Source organism: Sinocyclocheilus anshuiensis, unplaced genomic scaffold, assembly GCF_001515605.1.
Source record: "Sinocyclocheilus anshuiensis isolate Anshui unplaced genomic scaffold, SAMN03320099.WGS_v1.1 scaffold1144, whole genome shotgun sequence".
NCBI classification, from domain to species: domain Eukaryota; kingdom Metazoa; phylum Chordata; class Actinopteri; order Cypriniformes; family Cyprinidae; genus Sinocyclocheilus; species Sinocyclocheilus anshuiensis.
The window spans coordinates 1,321,931-1,346,570 of record NW_015551101.1 but is presented as its reverse complement, the minus strand read 5'-3'; the positions used below and the strand labels follow the sequence as shown (position 1 = coordinate 1,346,570).

The window sequence follows — 24,640 nt, the reverse complement described above, 5'->3', positions numbered from 1 at the left end:
AATACATTTAGACCACTTAACTTAATGATTGCTATCGTGATGTGAAGAGACTTTCAACCAGCATAACAAAAAATGTTTCTGAAGACAATCACCTATTGCACTTTTAAATTGTTCACAGTAAGATCAACAACATGCATTTAGTAAACAGATTTTCATTTCATGCCGAATTTAACATGGAAAATAATTATTGGTTTATCTGTATTGGCCAGAATTTTTATGCAACCCATTTTCTCCTTTCGTTCACAGAGTCCATGCAGCCTGAAATCGCCTCATGTCCAGCTGAGCTCCCAGCATGTCTCGTGTCTCCTCTACGGCGAAGCGCTATACCGGTTCTTCTTATACCAGTCACTACAGTTCATATGGCTCCTCTCTGACCCCGTCGCTGGGCTCCTACGAGCGGGACAAGCTGCCCTATAAGAGCTCCTCCTCAGGCTACTCCTCCTCAAGCTACCTGAGCTCAAGCGCCTCCCGCTTCCGCAACTACAGCTCTTCGTCCGAGCCGGACCGGGGTCGGCCTATCCCTCGAACCGATTTGCTGGGAGGCCGGCGTAGCGAGAGCCTGAGCCGCACACCGGCTAAGAGCTATGGCTCGGGCCTCAATGGAGGCTCGGGATACAGCAGCTACAGCTACTCTCCGGCCCCCACCAGCTACCTCTCCTCCTCACCCGTGTCCTCCAGCATCTCCCTCAGTCGCAGGAAGTCAGTGAGTCAGAGCGATCTGACGCACGATCTGTCAGCTCTGCGCCTGAGCGAGACGTCCAGCGGCAGTGGCCTGAAGCAGTCCTACCAGAGCCGAGGCACTGATGTATCTGACTCCTACGGTAGAGCTCGCTCCAGCTACGGCCTCTCACGGAGCTCCACGCAGGACAGCCTGAAGAGCAGCAGCAGCCGATTCTCCTCCAGCTGTCGCTCCACCTCACCAGTCAGAGAGTCCTTGGTAAGAGCATTCATGTTTTCTCATTGGACAGTACCCATTTATTTCCAGAACGGGCAGATGATGCTAGGATTGTGTTTTTCACCGATCCTTAAATTTGCATCACTCTCCTTTCTCAAGTGTTACATAAGTGCCCTTCGGCTCAGAGAGTTTGTGCTGAGAGGTGTAAGGAATGTGTAACATTCAGCTGTGTTTCAAGTGTCTCTTGTGATATAAGTGAACTCATCTTAGGAAGTTGCAGATAAAATTATTGATTTGGTCATGTATATTTAGAATACCATACTAACATAAAAACTCTACTACTAGATAGGAACATATGGCTCGGTGTAATTATCAGTAACTGCAATTTAATTAATGAAATAGTGAAACATGGCACTGTCGGCTCCCTGCAGTTTTCCGCCGAAATAAAAGCTTGATGGTTTAACGTTTGAAAATGAAGACCGCAATAAGTGTAATTGTTGATTTTTACATTTACTGTAAGATAAAATATTGTTATTATTATCATTATCATCATTATATTTTCTTAAATTAAATTTGTACAGTGAAATATTACAATATTTCATTTTGTTTAACATTTTTTATTTAGTAATACTATTGCTAATTATTATTACATTTTGGTTTAAATTTTGCAGCCCCACAAACAAGCACAGCATACCTGGAGCTTTTTTATCGCAATCACAATTTTTATTTAAATTTTTTTTTTTAATTCCCAAATCATGCAGCCCATGATGCAGTGTACTCTACTTGGCCTTTCATTTCCTGTGTGACAAATTAGCTCAAAAAAATATCAGCTGAGCCATTCCATGTCGACTCAACCAGAGGTCCACAGCTCAAATTTCTGAATTTGCTAATATTTTTTCTGAAGAAAGATAAAGATGTATAGTGATGAAAGCCAAAATATTATGTCATGAATATTATGTATATTATGAATAAATGTGATGGATGAATATTTACTGATTAATCCACTATTTTGTAGAGGGGGTCAAAATGGCAATTTTCACCTGAGAAAACCATGAAGCTGAATGGCGTCATTCAGAGCCAAATTACAGGAGGTTAAAAATGACTTCAGAAAGTTTTACACAGAGATTGGTAGGTCTATTAGTAAAATCTGTTGACTTTAGCTGTCTTTGTTGTATTATGTGCCAATGGTGACCATTCAAAAATGGGGAAAGATCACTTTTTAAAGGGGTCATAGGATGCTACATGCACTTTTACAAGCTATGTTACAGACTTTTCATTAAGACCCTAAAGAATCATATCAACTTGTGGAAAACGGGCATCCTATGACCCCTTTAAGTTTTTTCTCCTAAGTTTGCAGGCCTGTAACTCCAAAAGTATTAAAGATATCTTAGTGCCCTTTTAGATATTGGGTCTTAACAAATTTTCCCTTTATTTTTAAGGCTCTATATGGTTCAGTTCCAGAGATATTGTAGTTTTAATATGGCTCCAGCAGCAAATCGTTAAATTGTACACATTTAAAGTGGTCAAAAACCAAATGAGGGTCACTTTGAAAAAATATACTTATTTTCTTATAATATTAATAAAACTACAATATCTATGGAACCGAACAATATAGGGCCTTAAAAATGAAGATGCCAAAAGGGAAGTTTGTTACGACCCAATATCTAAAAGGGCATTAAGATATCTTTAATATATTTTGAGTTACAGGCCTGCAAACTTTGGAGAAAAAACTTGAAAAGTGCTCTTTCCCCATTTTTGAATGGTCACCATTTGCACATAATGCAACAAAGATTGCTAAAGTCAACAGATTTTACTAATAGACCTACCAATCTCTGTATAAAAACTTACATATTGATGCTGCCATCTTTCTGAAGTCATTTTAACCCCCTGTAATTTGGCTCTGAATCTCAGGTGAAAATCGCCATTTTGACCCCCCTCTACAAAATAGTGGATTACTCAGTAAATATTCATCCATGACATTTAATATTTTGGTTTCATCACTATACATGTTTATCTTTCTTCAGAAAAAATATCAGCAAAAATTTGAGCCGAGAACCTCTGGTTGAGTTGACACGGAATGACCCAGCTGTGATTTTTAACATCTCCTTAATGACATTTGTACTCAATGTATTAAAAGTGCAAAATAAAATTTTTTAGGTCATAAATGTACCTTTTACATAAAGATTTTTATATATAATAATCAGTATACATTACAGGGAATACTATGAAGTAAATAGTATGCTAACTATTCTAAACATATCCTAAGCATATCCATATCCGAGTTTTGCCATTGAAGTTATACAGAATGTGTTTAATGTGCCTGTGTTGGATTCACAGTGCTTCTAATGATTAATTAAAATGTCTGCTTACATTATGCTAAAAATTATGCTAAAAAAAACCTCTGTGGAATACAGTCTGTGGCTATTCTTTTAAATTAGTTGCGAATCATTCATGATCCAGCCTCATCTACAGAAGTAGTGAGTATAATGTTTTGTAATGAATCTTTGCAAATCGCCTTTCCTAATAATGTGCTAATTAGCAAGTTTCACGATGAATGCGGCTAAAGTAAACAGTCTCTCTGAGAGCAGCTCGGAAGAGAGGGGCGGGGTCAGCAGAGCTCATTAACGTTTAAAGGAAAATGCTACAAAAACGGCTTGATCTGAAAAGAGCTGTTTTTGACAGGGTAAAAAAGGTGTTTTTTACACTACCATTGAGAAATTTTAACCAAACTATGTTACAGACTTTTCATTAAGACCCTAAAGAATCATATCAACTTGTGGAAAACGGGCATCCTATGACCCCTTTAAGTTTTTTCTCCTAAGTTTGCAGGCCTGTAACTCCAAAAGTATTAAAGATATCTTAGTGCCCTTTTAGATATTGGGTCTTAACAAATTTTCCCTTTATTTTTAAGGCTCTATATGGTTCAGTTCCAGAGATATTGTAGTTTTAATATGGCTCCAGCAGCAAATCGTTAAATTGTACACATTTAAAGTGGTCAAAAACCAAATGAGGGTCACTTTGAAAAAATATACTTATTTTCTTATAATATTAATAAAACTACAATATCTATGGAACCGAACAATATAGGGCCTTAAAAATGAAGATGCCAAAAGGGAAGTTTGTTACGACCCAATATCTAAAAGGGCATTAAGATATCTTTAATATATTTTGAGTTACAGGCCTGCAAACTTTGGAGAAAAAACTTGAAAAGTGCTCTTTCCCCATTTTTGAATGGTCACCATTTGCACATAATGCAACAAAGATTGCTAAAGTCAACAGATTTTACTAATAGACCTACCAATCTCTGTATAAAAACTTACATATTGATGCTGCCATCTTTCTGAAGTCATTTTAACCCCCTGTAATTTGGCTCTGAATCTCAGGTGAAAATCGCCATTTTGACCCCCCTCTACAAAATAGTGGATTACTCAGTAAATATTCATCCATGACATTTAATATTTTGGTTTCATCACTATACATGTTTATCTTTCTTCAGAAAAAATATCAGCAAAAATTTGAGCCGAGAACCTCTGGTTGAGTTGACACGGAATGACCCAGCTGTGATTTTTAACATCTCCTTAATGACATTTGTACTCAATGTATTAAAAGTGCAAAATAAAATTTTTTAGGTCATAAATGTACCTTTTACATAAAGATTTTTATATATAATAATCAGTATACATTACAGGGAATACTATGAAGTAAATAGTATGCTAACTATTCTAAACATATCCTAAGCATATCCATATCCGAGTTTTGCCATTGAAGTTATACAGAATGTGTTTAATGTGCCTGTGTTGGATTCACAGTGCTTCTAATGATTAATTAAAATGTCTGCTTACATTATGCTAAAAATTATGCTAAAAAAAACCTCTGTGGAATACAGTCTGTGGCTATTCTTTTAAATTAGTTGCTGTTTATGTCATTAAGGTACTGCTCAACAAGGGAGCCCAGACTAAATGAGCAGTGCTGAGCAGTAAGGTCTGTCTGACTTTAAAACGAATAGTCGAGACTACATTAGTTTACACCTGAGAGTTCCAGAAACTAATCAGCTCAGCGAGTGTAAGTCTGAGTGCTTTTGTCAACTCAATTTAATTATCACACTAATGCTCCAGATATCCCGGCCTTTTATGCTGTGATAAACCAGGCTACTCTGGACAAATGCAAGAATTAGAAGATATGCACTATAATTCAAGGAAGTGGAGTTTACTGAATTGCAATTTTAAAATAATAATTTCCAAGAAATTAAGAGTTCTTCCTTGCTGTCTATAAGGTCAATACAACCTTTTTTTCGTAACTTTTTTTTCTTGGAATTTCAATTAATTGTAGTTCTGCTTCCTTGCATTCAAATTTAAATTCTATTTCCTTTTTGCTACCTCGACTAAAATTCAATTCTAATTGAGGAATTGAATTTGATTATAAAAATGAAAAAGCATTCTCAATTAAGTTCTGAATGGTGCACAACCCTAAACTACTAACCGGTTACCGTTAAACTGTTAACATGTTTCTAGCTGAATAGATCTAGAAACATGATCTAATCTAATATCTGAATAGCTAACAGATCCAGTGCAGTGGCACAGGTACATTTGAGGGTAACACTATCGGCCACAGTACCACCACAGTAATGCTAGAACACACATTAGGTGTGGAGGATTGCGCACTTGCAGTGCCTTTGCGTACTTGTGTAGTGTATATTTCTGGCCTAATATTTCTGTGTCCTTATTCTGGTTTATCCAAAGTATTTTTGCTGACCAAATCAATTTTATCAGTGTGAGGAAAAGCACAGGCTGCAACAGGTATACAATTTGCCCCGTCTCCACTACCTTTAAACTATTGTGGTTTCCTAGCCAATGGTAGGTTAATGTTACTCAGAGTCTTTGCATGGCTGGGCCAGCATTAACAGTTTCCCTGCCACAGTCTGACTCTTTCCTTTCAGTGGTTTTATTAATGATGCCAGTCTGTCTCAAACAGAGAGACTTTGCACTTCCGTAACCCAGGAGTAAACAATTCCCGTCACATTTTCTACTACCTACTCATTGCGCCAAGATTTTTTAAATAACAGGTCTGTTAGAATGTAGGCTGTTCCACAACATTAACCTAAGTACCCTCTTTTTAAAAAAAAAAAAACTTTTCTGTTTTGATGAGGCTCAGACCTACTGGATACAACCGCCTCCTTTTTTGGGCCCTTTTTGGCACTTGATTATTGGCAGTATATTTCAGAGACCGCTGAGAGTTCAGGACTTCTTATTCTCTTCACATGAGGTCCTTTAAGAACCCCAGTGAAGACTGGGGATGGGTACCGAAACCCGGTATTTAATCGGTCCCGGGGCTAAATTATGAAAGACCGGAGTATCGATAAACTCTGACGTTAACGGTTTTGCTATTGGTACTGGAAAAATGTATAAAACACGCATACATTTATTATTGCTATATATACATTATCTTGCAAATTCTATCTCACCAGAGTCGCCAGCTGTTTTTCAAACATTCGTCTATGATGCACTAAAAATGCCTGCACACTGGTGCATTTACAAATTGATGTTTTATATTCATTTCATTAAATATTTATTTTACATTTCGGAATATAAAGCAATGTTAATTTAGCTCTTAATTTGTCATATATATATATAAAACAAAAAGTACTGATAAGAATACCGTTAAAGTACCGAATCGATAAGCAGTATCGGTAAGAGTAGTAATACTGTTAAAACCTTAACGATACCCATCCCTAATGAAGACTCAATTCTACAAAGTACAAAGTGTCCCTCTGACGTTTTCCTGTGTTTAAAGGGGTCATATGATGCGATTTCAATTTTTCCTTTCTCTTTGGAGTGTTACAAGCTCTTGGTGCATAAAGAATATCTGTAAAGTTGCAAAGACTAAAGTCTCAAATCCAAAGAGATATTCTTTATAAAAGTTAAGAGTCAGCCACACCTACCTAAAACGGCTCGTTCTAACACGCCCCCACATATCTACCTCACTATGTGGGAAGATTTGCATAACGCCACCCAAATGTTCACGCAAAGAAAGAAGGCGTATATTCTCACTGTAGTATTGTTGCTGCCGCCGTCATGTCGTAAAGACGCTGTGTGCTTCGTTGTGAAAGCGAAACTACTTTGTTTGGTCTTCCAAAAGAGGACGATATCCGCTTCGTCATGCCTAGAGCTGATCCGTGCTGGTCGCTGAGGGAATACAACAGTATGGTGAGGGGCGTAACATTTCCGTCTCACGCTTGAGGTATTCGGCCAATCACAACGCACTGGACAGCTGGCCAATCACAGCACACCTCGCTTTTTCAGACCGATGAGCTTTGTAAAAATCGACGCGTTTCAGAAAGGCGGGGCGTAGAGGAGAAACAATAATGTACAGTATGTGGAAAATAATGTGTTTTTTTTACTTTAAACCGCATAAACACATTTCATTACACCAAATACACAAAATAATGTTATTTTTAGCAGCATCATATGACCCCTTTAAAGTTGTGTGTATGTTGGCAACTGAGATTTGCAGTGTTAAATTTCACTCACTCATCACATGCTCTTTCTTTATTAAAGCATCCAAAATTTGTGCTGCTGTTTACATAGCATTTCATAACAGGTCACCTGCTTTTTTTTTTAGGCAAGGCAAGTTTATTTATATAGCACATTTCATACACAATGGTAATTCAAAGTGCTTTACATAAAAGAAATGAAAAAAAAAATAAAAATAATAATCACAACAATAAGACAAGGAATTTAAAACTTTGAAAATGATTTAAAAATTGATTTAAGAGGTTTAAAATGAATTTAAAACAGTTAAGAATAGAAAATTATTATACATAAAATATAGTGCAATCAGTTCGGACATTGCACAGTGCTCATTCAGTAAATGCACAGCTAAACAGATGAGTTTTGAGTCTGCATTTAAATGTGACTAATGTTTTAGCACATCTGATCTCTTCTGGAAGCTGATTCCAACTGCGGGCGTTTTGTATGAAATTCAACTATAGTGGTGCTCTGATGCACATCGAGTCATTTGGCTGAAAGCCAAGATGGATCTCTGGCACTCATTCAAAGTGTCTAATTACACATTTCAAGAAACACATTAATCCACCCCGTTTCCTTTACCTTTTCACCCTTGTTGTGTTCTGTAGCATGTCGAGGAAATGTTTTCATTTGCTGTTTGCTGTGTACATAAACTTAGTCATAAGACTGGAAGGGTCAGAGTGATCCGTCTCCCTCTCTAAAATGCCACTTCAATAACAGGTCACCCAACTTCCTATTTCTATATAAACATGGATTAACATGCTCAACATTCTGTGGTATTCTTTACAATTAAATCAACTTCAGTGAAATATGGTGTGAATAAGACCTAGCCAGAAAGAAAAAAGTTTCTGCGTCATAAAAATAGATTAATTGTATTCATTGCAAAGACTAGTCTATCCTTCTCAACATCGTTTTCAGTTGCGTAAATGCAATATAGCGTCTGTCTTGACTAAAGTCTATAGGACTGTGGGATGCAGAGTGTGGTCTTCAAAAGTGACATTGTTCTCATAGGTAACTTTCATGTATGGAAGAAAAATAATGCCATATGTCTTTGAAAAAAAAAAAGCACGTTGAATAACACTAACTGAAAAAATTATGCATTGCATTAACAGTGCTTGCATTTTAATGCCTTGTATTTCCAGGGCTTGCATTTTTAGGTCCTGAAATTTAACATAGTTGTCTATTTAAGCTGTGAATATTTCAATTCAAAATATTTCACACACATTTTCATAATTAAAAATTAAATAATTCATATTCACCTTCCAGAATTCACTTCCAAAATATTCAATCTGTTTAAAAATACAATGCATGTAAGCAGCTTTCTCTACCACAAAGGAGATTATAATGCTCTTTTACCCAACGCTGATGTACAGAACTAACATTACATCTGAGGAAGACATATATTGCTTTCGGTTGCTTAGTTTCCTTTACTTGTATGTATCATGGCTTGTGTGGAGCTGTGCTGTAATACTGTGGTTACCCTCATACGTCACACTCCAGGATTCCCCAACGACGCGTAACGCGCCTCAGTGAACTATAAGACCTCAGATCTCAGAGAAAGTTTTACTGATGATGCGAACTATATCGACAGTTAAGCAGATGTAGAATAAGAACGAACGCACAAGGTTTCACGCAGTTTCCCTCATAAATCTGTTAAAGAAAACGCATTACACGGCTCAGTGCACTAACGCAATGACAGCTATTAAAAGACCAAACTCAGATCTTACTGATGAGGCAAACTACAAACAGGCAGATGAGGATATATTATGAACGCAAGTTACGGAACACGCAAAACTGCACGTTAAACATTTCCCATGAAGAAAACACTTAACGTGGTTTATTGCCTCAATACAGTAATAAATGATTAAATTCGGCACCTAATTAATAATATATATTACTGTATATTATGTACATTTAAGCAGATGAGCCCAGAATATGAGCCCACAACCCACAAAGTTTCACCAAACCATTTTTTCTCCCATAGAAAACCAAGCGCGGTAGTTTTAGGTTTGATATTCACTGCATATTCGCCTAGGCTGCTTTAAAAAAATTGAAAAAAATTACAGTAATTCACCAAAAGGGTGTTTTTCGTGTTCCAAATGTTGTATGCTACTAGTGACCAGACTTACTTACTACAGTTGAAATGTTGCCAATATCTTCCTCACTGTATATACAGTTGACTTTCATATTCGCCTAGGCTGCTTTAGGGATCGTCTGCAAATATAACTCACAATATAAAACTAAGACCAATAATTCATTCAATTTAATGCTTACAGGCGGGGCTATAGTAAATGCCTAGAGGGCAAACTGACTAAATATATATTGCCAATATCTCGCTTTAGACAATACTACCCCTAAGTATACAAATATTTTCATAAGTACACAAATATTTTTAAGAAAAAAAATTACAGCAATTCAGCAAAATGAGGCTTTTAATGTTCCAAATGTTGTAGTATGTTCCTAGTGACCAGACTGACTTACTACAGTTGAAATTTTGCCAATATCTTCCTCACTGTATATACAGTATATAATTATTCTTAAGAAATTACTGTAATTCACATAGTTTTTTATGTTGCAAAGGTTGTAGTACATTCCTAGTGACTAGACTGACTTACATAGGTGAAATGTTGCTAATACCTCCCTTACTGTACATAAAGTACATCAATATTTTATACTACAACCTTTGGAACATGAAAAAAAACACGAAAAACTTTTGGGGTCCTACAGATTTTTTTTTTGTTTTGTTTTAAATAATTGTGAATGGTGCATACACTGGCAGCAGTTCGCCAGTAACTTACTGTAAATTAAACTTGCAGACGAACATTGCGGGTTTTACGCTAGCAGTAAATGCATGCTGTACATTTGTACACTTATATATGGGTAGCGCCAATAGATTACACAGCTGTACCATTAAACGCTCAGTTTGTTGGCCAACAATTTCATACGTTCACATAAAAGCTCATTTTTTTGTTACTGTATTTGGATTTACAGTAAATGAAAAATACTGTATTTTAATGGCGCCAAGAGGATATTTCCCATAATGCAACTTTAAAATACAGTAACGTACTGTATAACTGTTTTACAGTAAAGTACAGTTCATATTACAGTTAAATAATGTGTAATTTACAGAAATCGCTAACAGTGTACAGTAAGGGAGATATTGGCAAAATTTCACATGAAGTAAGTCAGTCTTGTAACTAGCAACGTAGCAGTGGAACATGAAAAAAATCCTTTTGGTGAATTACTGTAGTTTTTTAAAAATATATTTGTGTACTGTACATATCATAAGGGATATATTGGCTACCCTTTCCAGGGATCTTTTATATGTAAATAATTGTGTACTGTACAGGTATGAAGGGAGGTATTGGCAAAATCACACCTGTAGTAAATCACAATGAGCAATACGAGCTTTACGATTTGACAGTGTTATTAAATGTTAAAAGTCATTTTAATTAAAATACATTGGACGTTTTAACCCAGTCGGTGGAATTGTCAGACGGTCCCTTGGGTGCGATAGCCCGTCAATGTTTTCTCCGGTTTAATTTTGCAGCAATAATACACCTAGGCGGTTTTGAACTCCTATTTTTATGTCAATATAAAGTGGTTGCATTTTGTTAAAACTAATCGTGGTATTGATATCTTTGTAGGACTGTTGATTCTATAGATCAGTGGTAAGGGAAAGCAATTATAAAGAAAATGCAGCGCGTTGCATTCTTCTGACCTCATTTGCTTGCCTGTATATAGTTCGCATAATCATCAATAAAGTGTATTCTGAGATCTGAGGTCTTATATCACTGTATTAGTTCACTGAGGCGCGTTACGCGTCGTTGGGGAATCCTGGAGTGTGACGTATGAGGGTAACCACAGTATTACAGCACAGCTTCACACAAGCCATGATACATACAAGTAAAGGAAACTAAGCAACCGAAAGCAATATATGTCTTCCTCAGATGTAATGTTAGTTCTGTACATCAGCGTTGGGTAAAATAGCATTATAATCTCCTTTGTGGTAGAGAAAGCTGCTTACATGTAGGCTACGGGAAACAGAGAAGATGTTGAATTAAACACACACAATCAGCTTTTCCACATGTTTATACTGGCCCCAATAATCAACTTCTACTTAGGGCTTGCTCCATTTCTGCAAATCAGTTTTTGTGAATGAATGACTTAATCCACCTGTTGCTTTGGTCTTCATCAACAGCGGCTTGTAATTATGAAAATGTGTGTGTGAAATATTTTGAATTGGAATATTCACAGCTTAAATAGACAACTATGTTAAATTTCAGGACCTAAAAATGCAAGCCCTGGAAATACAAGGCATTAAAATGCAAGCACTGTTAATGCAATGCATTATTTTTTCAGTTAGTGCTATTCAACGTGCTTTTTTGTTTCAAAGACATATGGCATTATTTTTCTTCCATATTCATGCTGCATTACGTGTTTCCAGTATATCCATAACTGGGTTGCAGCTGATGACATTTGACCCACCGTCTCATAAGAGTCAGCCTCAGTCTGTTGTTCTCTTTTGGGGTTTAGTGTGTTTCATACCCTGTTCTAATTCCTCTGCCACTTTTGCAGGCAAAGTTTAATGCTTCTCTAATACTGTAGTGAGGAGGGCGACAGCTGAGCTGAGTTGAACATGGAGCCCAGCCCAAAAGTCTAGACATATTGTCCCACTTTTTGTTGCTTTTACCATTGTTGACAGTTGTTCTATTTTCAATCTGATTAACTATTTCCTGTCGAAGAACTGTAGCTGTAAGTTAATTCAAATGTATTTGTATAGCACGTTTTACAATACACACTGTTTCAAATCAGCTTCACAGAAAATTATATTGTTCATCTTTATAATATCTTCAGTCGCATGTAGCAGATTAGAGCTGGGCGATAATGTAGTTTACATTTTTGCAACGATAAAAAACAATCATGCAGTTGAGTTTGCTATATAGTATATATCTTTTGTCGTGAATTTATACTTGTATACACAATTTCATATATAGCTGTGTGATAATATAGTTTACATTTTGCAACAATATAAACAAAATGTTATTCAGAGCCCAACCAACACTTTGCGGTGTCTTTTCGATGCAAGTAAAGTTGAAACTGATTTAGGGTGTTCTGTTTTAGAGTTGTGAAGGGTTGTTTGAAAGTGGTCCATTTAAAACGAGTAATAAGTCCTTGACGGCCACACGAATATTGTAAATCTGTCACTGCGGCGTGTTTAACCCGCTGCCCTCAGTCACATCGGATGCGCGCGCTAGGCTCGTGTGGGCGGGACTGTAGTGAAAAGACATGAATCCGCGCGCTGTCTACAGCCTGCAATCTGACAGCTCCAGCTCGCTGCCCTCACTTTTCTTTGAGAACTCTCCTCTGTCTACTTCGACACGTGAGGGAATTCTTCTTTGCATTTGAGAACAACTTTTTTCGTTTATCGTTTTGTGAATAGTGTTTCGATTGTAGCGAGTCGGTCAGCGCGCGATGTGCTGCCTCGCACCGCTGTAGAGGTCGTTTCCTGATCAAGTTGCTTACCTGAAGGACCCTGGAATATTTGATGCGAGAACGTCCATTGTAGCTGTTTCTTAAAGTTGGTGTTTATACATCGCAGAAGGATTTTATTGATTATGCCCAGCATGCGACATTCATATACAGTTACAATACCAGAGGAGCCACCTGCGACTGCGTTCCCCTTTCTAAAACAGGACATGCGGAGGAAAAGCTCTACTATGTCCGGCTCCATGCTGGTCTCCACATTCGTTGGACTTCTGATTAATCATGCCAAGGTATGAACACGATTCATAGGCGTGTTACGGCAAATTGTATTAACATGTATTCATTTAAACCCACTACTAACGTTATCGGTTTTTATTATTTTACTGATTTCACTACTACTTGTTCATTACATATAGGTAACAATTATTTTATTACAACAAAAATCGCATTTTAGTCTTTAGTCATTGAATACCATCAGGGTTTGTAGCTCATATATTAACTATTCAAGTACTTTCTAGCATATATTCTAGTTATTGGTCTATTCCAGTTTGATTAGTATTTGTTCAACTAACCAACAAACACACCAGTCCACTCAATTAGTATTTGTAAAACTGATAACTATCAGAATTAGATAACCAGTAACTATTAGAATACATTGTGGTCATAAGTGAATAGTTTATACCTGAACCACTGACCTTACCAGTACCGATAGCATAGCTACTTAAGACTAATGGGAAATTAAACAGTAGCAAAACAAGTAATAGTATGCAATAAACAAATACTACAAAATAATTGAATACTAGTTACAACTGGAATAAGTACTAGTCAAAACATTGGACTGTAGCAATAAAAATAAGTAATAGTAACATAAAATAGATGCTAGTTAATTTCAAGGGATAAATTATAAAGCATGAATGGGGCTTACTAAGGCCCATTGAATAAGCTTTAAAAAGTAGTTCATGCTGTGATGTCATTAATATTGCACTTACCGCCATCAGTAAGCTCTCTCTAAGTCTTTGTAAGGGATCAGTATTCCGACAGGCCACTGCTTATATAATGCAAATTAATCTTGCATTTGCTGTTTCAGTGCATTTACTTATTATAACCACCGGCTGCTATGTTATGTTTATGCCGGTGTGCACTTTAAGATAAACTGATGAAGCAGTCTTATCAATGCTATAAAAAAAAAAAAAGTTTAGGTTTCGATGAGCGCACCTTTCATTGAGTTTATCAGAAGGCACACTTCATTCTTTTTTGAAGTAAAGCAACATAAATCAACAGCAACCTGCATGCTGCTTGATGAATGACGCATGAGGCAGTTTAGAATGGCTGTTCGTTGTTACGTAATGAGCAGAAATCCCATTAGAGCTCACTCCTGCATTCAGCAGCGCTCTAAGTCCCGCCCCATGCCACCGGGGCCAGGACTAGGCCTGGTGTACCAGCTTTGCCACTGAGCCTTCATTATCTGCTTCACGATTAGTTTCAGCGTCACGGAATGTGCTTCGATATTCATCAGGACACTTATATATTAAATGACCCATATAATTAGCATGTGTAAACAGGATTTTCTTCATGCACCCCCGGAGGTGTGACAAGTATAATGTGATTGTGAAGGACATGGAGTACCAGCAGTGCCTTTATCTTGGTTAGCTGAAACAGGACGGTCCAAATGAAGTGTTTCGTACTAATTTAACACACTGGTACATGGGACAGACATTTTGGCACAGGAGCTTCAGTATTCCTGGGAAATTAAGGTCTACAAACTGTGTCCGAGTTCAAAAGACTTCTTTAAACAGAAGAAAGTTACAAGGAAAACCTCAACCAGCAGACAGCTAAGAGATGTGTGGAATTATTTGGCTGGGAGTGTAGGACAAGAGACAAAGTTTACATGAAACAGAGATGGTATAAACTCTAAACAGTACAACGGGTTCATCTCACAATTTAAGCCAACTACCAGAGCTCTTTAACTAATATTATGTGGGTCAGTGTACGCTGATGACTGAAGGCTGCCAGTCTGGATGTTTTATCTGGGTATTTGCTCCACATTTTCCTCTCACAGCGAGCTGTTATAAAAGCAGGATTAGTCTTCCCTCACCTCTGTAATGGGGAGAATGCTGAACAGAACACCGTGACCCACTTCCACATTCGGCCAACAGAGAAATAGAGGGAAAAGAGTGCTATAGAGGAGGATTTGACACATAAAATCACACTATATCAACAACATAAAGGCAAAACCCATATCACGTTATTATATTATGTTCTAATGCTACATTATACATGGAAATAGTAAAAGTTCTTCATCCAGAGTTTACAGCTTTGCCTAGGAACTTTCATCATGACTCATATCATTCAGGCAGGTGTTGTTAACCTTTAACAGGTTCCTCCAGAGTTTCCAAAGGCACTTTTCATCCCGAGACCAAGTGATGCAAATGTTGTAAACTTATGAGATGGTTATTAGCTGCAGGGTACATGTACTGTACCACTACATTGAGAAGCAACCACAAGCTGCTTTGGCAACAACAACAGCATCGTCTCATTTCACACAGCAGTGGACGTCTGCTCCAGAGAATTACAACAACCTAAAATAGACCTACTTTGTACAAATGTTTCCTTGACATGCAGCAGGACATGTATCCCTCATTTGATGTTCATATTGATTTCTCAGTTTTAGTACAGTATGATGTAGGACGTTGCAGATGTCCGGATGGCAACGTTTGCATATGGTGTCTTGGTTTAGTGCCTGTAAAAATCCTGTGGCCGTCAGAGATGGCTGCCAGGATCAGTGTTGCCGTGACGATAAAAAATCAGCCAATGAGCGGACATCCCATGTGAAAGGATGCTATTTTTGGCAGCGTTGATATTACTCCGCAGAGTAGGACAAACTAGGTTGTTGAGCCTGTTCCCGTGAAATGAGCGTTCAACAAGCATTTTCCATGGAAGCGTGGATTTAGATAATACCCAGTTAATGAGTTTGTTAAACATTCCTGGTGTGATATATACTGCCATGAACTGTTTGTTCCCCAAATATTGACTGCTGTGCCACTGAGGCGGTTGGGACAAATGTGGTCAGTGTGAACATCCTGGCCAGCACCAGGTAAGTTCGTCAGAGTTCCAGCACCTGGCAGATCACGTTTCCCCTCCCGTGCTTTGGCACGACAGAAAACATGGTGTCAGATTACTGGCCGGTCCGCTTTAGCACTCTAGCACCTCTACTAAAAAACAGATTATATGGAAACATAGATCTCCGTTTCCTGGAACGACTTGACTTGAGGTGCGGTCACATTTAATGAAGCTGGCTGGAATTTCGAAATCCAGTCATTTCAGTTTTGTTTGAGGGCAAAAAAAGTTCCCCACAGAGATTTTATTAGTGTTTAAGTTGGTCAACTAAATTAGCCACATTGACCAACAGAAAGGTCTGAAAGTCTTATATGTGTGAGCTACAATTGACAGTGAACCTTTTTTGCCCTGCAAAATTTCAGCTAATTTGACCACACCTTATGAGAGCAACATTTCAGTCCATTTGATAATGTATGATTAGTCGCTGAGATCTAGCCTATGACCTGTGGTAACATTTCATCGCCTCTCTGTTTTTCAGAACTCAAAGAGTGCCCAGGGCCTGGTGGGGCTTCGTAATCTGGGAAACACAGTAAGTGTTTTTAAATGGGATGTACTAGATGCTCTTATAGGTGAAGTGTGTACTTGTTTTCAGAAGGAATTTTTGTCCATTTTTGGCTCAAAACTTGAGCTGGACTACCTGTTTCTCCAACGGTGCTAGATGTGGTGGTGCTGCTGATGCAGAAATGACACTTTACATCTAGAATTTGATTCCCATGTTCACACATACCAGGCAAATCAATTAAAAAATCATAAAACAATGAATTGTGTAAGGTCTTTGCTGTTGACCGATGTCCTCATTCACACATACTTTTTGTCATATAGTATATATATAGACTGAATACAACACATCTAGCATGCTAGAAATAGATCAAAACTGTCAAATCTCACACCTTGACGCACCTAAGCGGCAAGAAGCAAAAATGTTTTCATATCGATTTCACATTCCTCCGTCTGTTTCCATTTGGCAAGATTATTTTTCATGATGTCTCTTCACTCTCGCACTCACTTAACTTGCTTTTGCCAAGCAACAGTATGTGTACAGTCCAAAAATAAACTCTTACACATTGCAGTCCAGTCTGCTGCTGTGAAACTCAAGACTATGTGTCACTTGTTTTGTGGCTACCTTTGCTTTTCTGATTTCTGCTTAGTGAGCATATACACAGTGTCATATTTGTAGATAGATATTTATATAAATGAATGTATGAAGTACATTTTGTCAAAACATAGCATTTTATTTAATCATGTAAAAATAATGTGTTTTATCATGCTCATTGCTCTTTTTGTCTATTTAGTGTTTAATTTGGGAGCTTAAAGAATAAAAATGTATATTTTATTAAATAATCAATGTCATGTAATTCATTTTTTAATCAATTACCAGCCCAAAATATAGCTCTAAATATTTCTCTTCCTTTATCTCTCTCTTTCCCTCGCTAGTGTTTTATGAACTCCATCCTCCAGTGTCTTAGCAACACACAGAGCCTGCGAGACTACTGTCTTCACAACTCCCACCGCCGAGACCTCAACAACAACAGCCGCACAAACACTGCTCTCATGGAAGGTGAGTGCGCTCGCCACCACACAACTCCTGCAGGTTTCACAGCGGTCACTAACCTTACTGAAAGCCTCTCTTTGTCGTGACTTCAGAGTTTGCCAAGCTTATCCAGACAATGTGGACTTCTTCAAGCAGTGAAGCTGTCAGTCCCTCTGAGTTCAAAACACAGATTCAGAGATACGCCCCCCGATTTGTGGGCTACAAGTAAGCCTCAGCCTACACACAGTTTTATTCTGTTCAAAGTGGCCATCTTAGTATCATAGCAGCAGGTTTTGCACAGACAAGCACCTCTCACAATAAATGTTTTAAATTTAGAAAATACAGGTGCATCTCAATAAATTAGAATGCCGTGCTTCCATACCACCTCAGCAGTGCCACAAACTGATCACCTCCATGCCACGCCGAATTGAGGCAGTAATTAAAGCAAAAGGAGCCCCTACCAAGTATTGAGTACATGTACAGTAAATTAACATACTTTCCAGAAGGCCAATAATTCACTAAAAATGTTTTTTTTATTGGTCTTATGAAGTATTCTAATTTGTTGAGATAGTGAATTGGTGGGTTTTTGTTAAATGTGAGCCAAAATCATCACAATTAAAAGAACCAAAGACTTAAACTACTTCAGTCTGTGTGCATTGAATTTATTTAATACACGAGTTTCACAATTTGAGTTGAATTACTGAAATAAATGAACTTTTCCACGACATTCTAATTTATTGAGATGCACCTGTATAAAAATTACACATTTACAATAAATCAATAGTATATTGGTTTTAATCTATCACTATTGGTTTTCAATTGAAAATTAAAATCTTGTAGTGCCTAATTTCACTTGTAGCATTTACATCCAATCAATTTTGTTTGTGACAAAATGGTATAAAATTGTAATTGAATATTTATCAGCTTATCAGCAAAATATGAATATAGTTGCTTGATTATCAGTAAAAATCAAATGTCTTACTAACATAATGTAGTTCACTTTAAGTTTATCAGTAGCTGGCTGTAGTTGTGTTATGTATTAAGATGTTTATGTTATCTCTCCAGTCAACAGGATGCTCAGGAGTTTCTACGTTTCCTGCTAGACGGCCTGCACAACGAAGTGAACAGGGTCACGGTCCGGCCGCGGGGAAACATGGAAGACTTTGATCACTTGCCGTAAGTGTACTGTCCTTGTTTTCCTCAGTGTGGAAAAATGACATGTTGTGAGTGTGATTTCATGATTTATATCTCTTGTTAATTTTCTTTAGTGATGAGGAAAAAGGGAAAAAGATGTGGACTAAGTACTTAGAGAGAGAAGACAGCAAAATCGTAGGTATGTATACACTACAGCTAGTGTTGTCACGGTACTGGTACCGTAATGTTTTAATTTTTTTAGTACCGACTTGGTACCGAAATACCGGGTCTTTTGACAACACTAACTACAGCAGTGTTATTTTAGTATTATTTATATATCAAAGATAATTTTTATATTTTAATTTTGTTTATTTTGTTTTGTTTTTTTGTAAGTTTAATACTTGAACTTAAACCAAGGCAACATTTCCAGTTTTCATACAAGTTTTTAAAGTTTTTCATGCAATATTTGGTTACACTTCATTTTAAGGTGTCCTTGTTACCATGTAATTATACATTTTATACATGTAATTATACATGTTTACATTTAATATTACATTACTATAATAATTAATATTAATTAACTATATATACTTGTACTATATGCTTAGGGTTTGCTGGCATGTAATTATGCATAATTTATTGTTATTATAATAGTAAGTACATGTAACAAGGACACCGTAAAATAAAGTGTTACCCAATATTTATATTTTATTTTATTTCAGCATTATTTCGAATAACAAAAATGATTTTAAATAGTATACACTGCACTATGCACATCTCAAAAAGCTGTGGGTTATCATTGTGCTCCATTACAAAGCATAATTCTGCCTTGTCTCTATCTGTCCTCAGATCTGTTCGTAGGCCAGCTGAAGAGCTCTTTGACCTGCAGTGAATGTGGCTATTGTTCCACTGTGTTCGATCCCTTCTGGGATCTTTCCTTACCTATCGCCAAGGTTAGTTCGTTGACATGTGAATGTACATGCAGGCTTTATAATGCACACTTTGGAGAAATGAGTGGATGTTAATGGTGTTCCTCTGCCTAGAAGGGCTATGGAGAGGTGAGTCTAATGGACTGCATGCGGCTGTTTACTAAAGAAGACGTGCTGGATGGGGACGAGAAGCCGGTAATTCATTTAATTCATTCCTAGCATTTTAATAATGTGGAAATTTACATGTACCGAAACATCTAATCGTTCCTCTGTTTTTTCATCCAGACATGTTACAGGTGCAAAGCCAGAAGACGATGTACGAAGAAATTTACAGTTCAGAAGTTTCCTAAAATTCTAGTTCTTCGTATCCTTTTCTAATGCTGTCTGATCTGTTCGTGATGTCACTCGGGGCATCGGTGCGTTTGTTGACTGTAAGCACAGATAAGATCGGGACGCTGTTTGTGTGTGCAGGATGTGCTGATGGGTTAGGTTAGGTTGAAGCGTGAAGTGACAGGTCTCTCTGAGGTCAGCAGTGTGCCGAGTCTCTTCTCCTTAACTGCTTCACTTGTTCAGATCTGAAGCGCTTCTCTGAAGCCCGCGTCAGAACCAGCAAACTGTCCACTTTTGTCAACTTCCCAATGAAAGACCTGGACCTCAGGGAGTTCGCCTCTGACAGAAGCAGTGAGTAAAGACAGACCAAGAATCTGCCATTTCAGTCCTAAAGTGAATGTGCAGCTGCACTCGGCATGAAATGTTATAGATCTTGTTGTGAATGATTTTGTTTAAAAAATGTTTGATGTATTTTTTAATTAAAATGTGATAACTGGATCATCTTGTAAAACGTCTATCTGGTACTTAGTCCACTTAAATCTTTCTTAAATTCAGATCTGCCTCCATCTAATCAACAGGTATGTCACAATATGTTTCATAGTGATTTTATCATGGAAAATTACTTTACAGCCTAGAACGTGATATCATATCCTGTAGCAGTAAGGGTCTAGGAGTTTTGTTTTAAATAAATAATTATTTTCACTTTATAAATAATAGTTAAAAAAATATTTGATTCAATGCAAGGTCACAAAAGTCTTAAATATCTTAAATATTACAGCAGAATTTTTTTATATCATTTTAGGAGGTCTTAAATTTGGGGATAGAGAAGCTGTAATTGTGGAGAAGCGGCTCCATGTGATTATTAATAGTCAAAACGTGGTTGTTTTGCTCACAGTTTCAGAGCAGTTAACAGTCAAATAATACCATGCATTTATGTCGAGTGACTGCTTAGTCATTTTTAGACTGCTTAGTGTTTTTTCAACACTTTATGGTGTTTACATTTGGGTGGTGATGTATTTTGGGCCTTGTTATAATTTAAAGTACCACATTTGTTTTCTGGATATTATTGGTATTTGGTTACACAATAAACTACTGTATCTTGCATTTATTTCCAGCCTGACTATCTGTGTATCTTTCTGTTTCAGGTAGTGCAGTATATACCTTGTATGCAGTGTCCAATCACTCAGGCACGACTATGGGAGGCCACTACACAGCATACTGTTGCAATCCAAAAAACGGGGAATGGTACACATATAACGACTCCAGGTACTTGCTTTACTTCCCCTCCTGCTCTTTCTTTCCTTTTGCATGACTGTAGACTACCAGTAGATTTCCCAAAGGTATATAGCATACATTAGCTTTCAGGGAAAGCTTTCAGCTCCATTTCACCTGCTAGCTGCTGTGATTTTCCTGTATCCCATCCTCCTCCACCTCCTCCCTCACTCCTGCTCCTTCACCTCCCTCCCACTCACGCTTCCTTAAAAATGCTTCCAATCCCACATCTTTAACTGTTAATTTCACACACATTCTACTAATACTATTTTGGCTGAATAATTGGATGATATTTGGCCATGTTAATGCTATATAATATTTTAATTTATTACAAATTATATGAAAAGCTTCACAATTAAAGTTGAAGTTGAATTGTATTGCATGGTACGGCACAGTACGGTTCACCTTTGGGGGGGGGGGGTGTTCCACTGGGTACAGTACCTGGTACTTTTTCAGTACCACCAGCGAACCGTACCGTTACCAAAATGTGACGTAAAAAAAAGCGCCAAAAAATTAGGGCGTTTAGGGCCCTATAAAATGTTTTATTTTTTTCTCACCTTCTGTTTTGTTACCAAATTGTGTTTAAGCATGTCTAATTATTTGAATGCATAAAAACTTCATTTATTAAAATGTATTTTTACAATAGCCTATATATAAAAAAATTTCCCCTCAGAAATTCTGTTTTGTATTTACATTTTTCTGCTTATCAATTGAGGGCATAAAACATTAATTTAATTAATCTTTTAACCAAATGAAAATGAAATAAATTTTATTTTTGGCAAATGAAGGTGATTTACTATTAACATTAAAACATGAAAGAAATATTGCGTAAATATTACTTAAAAAAAAAAAACTTTTCATAATTTTAGTAGTAGTATTATGTACATTCTACTGAACAACAATAATATATTTCAGGCACAATAATGTCTTCAAGTTAAACCAAATGGTTTGACGTCGGGTTGCCGTGAATACCTTTATATTTCTGTGTGCATATGATATGACGATAGTTTCTCTCAAATGAAAGGTCAAATGCTCATGAAGTGACTCAGAGCTAGCTGCTGTGACAATTCTAGAGATTGTTTATGTTCATGTAGGCCTACTCATTAAGTGAGACGGCAGACGCTGATATCACTGCGAGCATCGCGCTTCAGTATGTGTGTAGTAAACGAAACGCTCGTCTGCACCATTTATTCACACAGAACATGCACGATTCATATTTAAATGTTCTTTTTGTTGCTTAATATTTACAGATACTAGTCCGTATTGCGATTTGATTTAAGTGTAATGTAATGGGGAAGTCGTGGCCTAATGGTTAGAGAGTCGGACTCGTAACCCAAAGGTTGCGAGTTCGAGTCTCAAGTCCGGCAGGGATTGTAGGTGGGGGGAGTGAATGTACAGCACTCTCTCCCACCTTCAATACCATGACTGAGGTGCCCTTGAGCAAGACACCGAACCCCCAACTGCTCCCCGGGCGCCGCAGCATAAATGGCTGCTCACTGCTCCGGGTGTGTGTTCACGATGTGTGTGTGTTCACTGCTGTGTGTGTGCACTTTGGATGGGTTAAATGCAGAGCACTAATTCCGAATATGGGTCACCATACTTGGCCACATGTCACTTCACTTCACTAATGACCTACTTTTGATTAATTCACCCAGACTTTGACAAATTCCATGACATTCCGCGTTATACAGTAGATTCCATTTTTATGACTGGATTCCGCAATTCCGTCCGTGTTTTCTGCATCGTGGAAATCATAGGACCCTACACCTGACCATCTGCACTTAGAAATGCAGATTCTTGCATTTTTTTATTAGTTTCCCATCATGTTCAATTTTTTTGAGATGTTAAAACTATATTTTCAGTTAGATTTTTATTCCCAGATTTTCAATACAAATTTGATAGTCAACAAATATTAAGTGTGGATTTCTTCTTCCAGAGTCACGCCAATGTCCGCCAGCCAAGTTCGCAGCAGTGACGCCTACGTGTTGTTCTACGAGCGGGCGGGATTCTGAAGACGGACTGTGGACTCGAAGCCTTTGGGCTGAAGACACATTACACACTATGCTGCTTCCTTTGGGCCGTCATGGAGAATGAACATCGCTCTCTGCTGGCCACCGGTAGAAGCGCACACAATGCCCTCTCACGCTCCACCACTGTGTTCAAGAGGTCCTCGTGCCTCTGTGTGTACGAGTGTGTGTGTGTGTGTGTGTCAGGGCAGCACGTACGTCATCAGGCAATAACCCAAGTGGCTCCGACTCAGACGTCTCTCTATGCACTGCAACCAAACTCTCATCCCAATGCGCCTTCCTCTCGATCAAGAACGCCTCAATATTAAAAACTTTGTTTCACTTGATTTTTGTTTTGGATTTTTTTCATGATTTTTTTTTTAAGTGTATGTCCTTCCAGATATCCTGGGAGATGAACTGGTTGGAGGCGCCCCCTAGCGGGTAGTTACAGAAGTGCACTATTCAGTACACCTTGTTCTTTTCATCACCTCTTCCACCATCTTTCGTCCCGTTTACCCCCACCCATCATCTTTTCTGTGTATGCTTTGTTCTCTCCTCCACTTTCTGAGGGAGTCACGGGAGTTTGTTGTGAAAGAGCTGTTGTGGTGAGAGAATGGCGTGTGGCGTGACTTTTATTCAGTGTGGCTGCTACTGATCTTTGAAATGCTGTGAATGGAAATGTGGTCGGAAGGATAGGATGGGAGGAGAGATGATGCTGACAGTATATGGATCCTTGATCTCATGCCATTGAACAACATGGAAAGAATGTTTTGCAAAAGAAAATCTGTATATTTTTATATGTGATGCAATATAGAGAATGTACTATATACAGTGGTGCTGAAAATGACCCATTACTGTTGTCAGTTAATTTAACAGAGGTAAGAGAACGGCATCTATTTATGCTTACAGGTCAGGAGACGATGTGATACGAGTCACATGATGGCAGTCAAAGTAAAAATATATATGTATGAATACATTTTAGAAGAATGAACTGTTACAATCCTTTGTGTTTTGTCGGCTGTCATATGAATGAAAAGATTACAAAATAGGGCTTGACAAATTAGTGTTTATTTGCTATTAAATATTATATGAAAACTGTTTTATTTGCCATTTTTATAACCCTGTTATCAAAACTTAGGACACTGGATTGTGTGTGTGTGTATAGGTAACATTTTACAATAAGGTAATATTAGGTCCATTTGTTAACTACATTTAATGCATTAAACAACAATGAGCAATACATTGTTACAGCATTTATTGTTTGTTAATGTTAGTTAATAAAAATACAGATGCTCATTGTTCGACTATACTAGCTCAGGTCCATTAAATAACATTAATAAATAAAATTTTGGTTACACTACTTGAAGGGGTGTGCATAAGACTGACATGACACCTTCATAATCATGACATGACAC

At 37.5% G+C, this 24,640-nt stretch overlaps 1 protein-coding gene across 5 annotated transcripts in view; it reads left to right on the top strand.

Moving 5' to 3' along the window:
* Positions 1-24,323, top strand: part of usp2a (ubiquitin specific peptidase 2a) — a 36,718-nt gene extending 12,395 nt beyond the window's left edge. For 4 of the 5 annotated variants that reach the window (XM_016452906.1, XM_016452907.1, XM_016452905.1 and 1 more), the window contains 12 exons: positions 247-937; positions 16,502-16,552; positions 17,458-17,581; positions 17,668-17,779; positions 18,620-18,730; positions 18,823-18,887; positions 19,538-19,641; positions 19,732-19,812; positions 19,903-19,981; positions 20,191-20,298; positions 21,093-21,213; positions 23,156-24,323. In XM_016452906.1, coding sequence (XP_016308392.1) covers positions 293-937; positions 16,502-16,552; positions 17,458-17,581; positions 17,668-17,779; positions 18,620-18,730; positions 18,823-18,887; positions 19,538-19,641; positions 19,732-19,812; positions 19,903-19,981; positions 20,191-20,298; positions 21,093-21,213; positions 23,156-23,231 — 1,677 coding nt within the window. In that variant the 5' untranslated portion in view covers positions 247-292 and the 3' untranslated portion in view covers positions 23,232-24,323. The remainder of the gene's footprint in view (positions 1-246; positions 938-16,501; positions 16,553-17,457; positions 17,582-17,667; positions 17,780-18,619; positions 18,731-18,822; positions 18,888-19,537; positions 19,642-19,731; positions 19,813-19,902; positions 19,982-20,190; positions 20,299-21,092; positions 21,214-23,155) is intronic. The other variant, XM_016452910.1, reaches the window with a different exon arrangement.
* Positions 24,324-24,640: the final 317 nt, after the last annotated feature.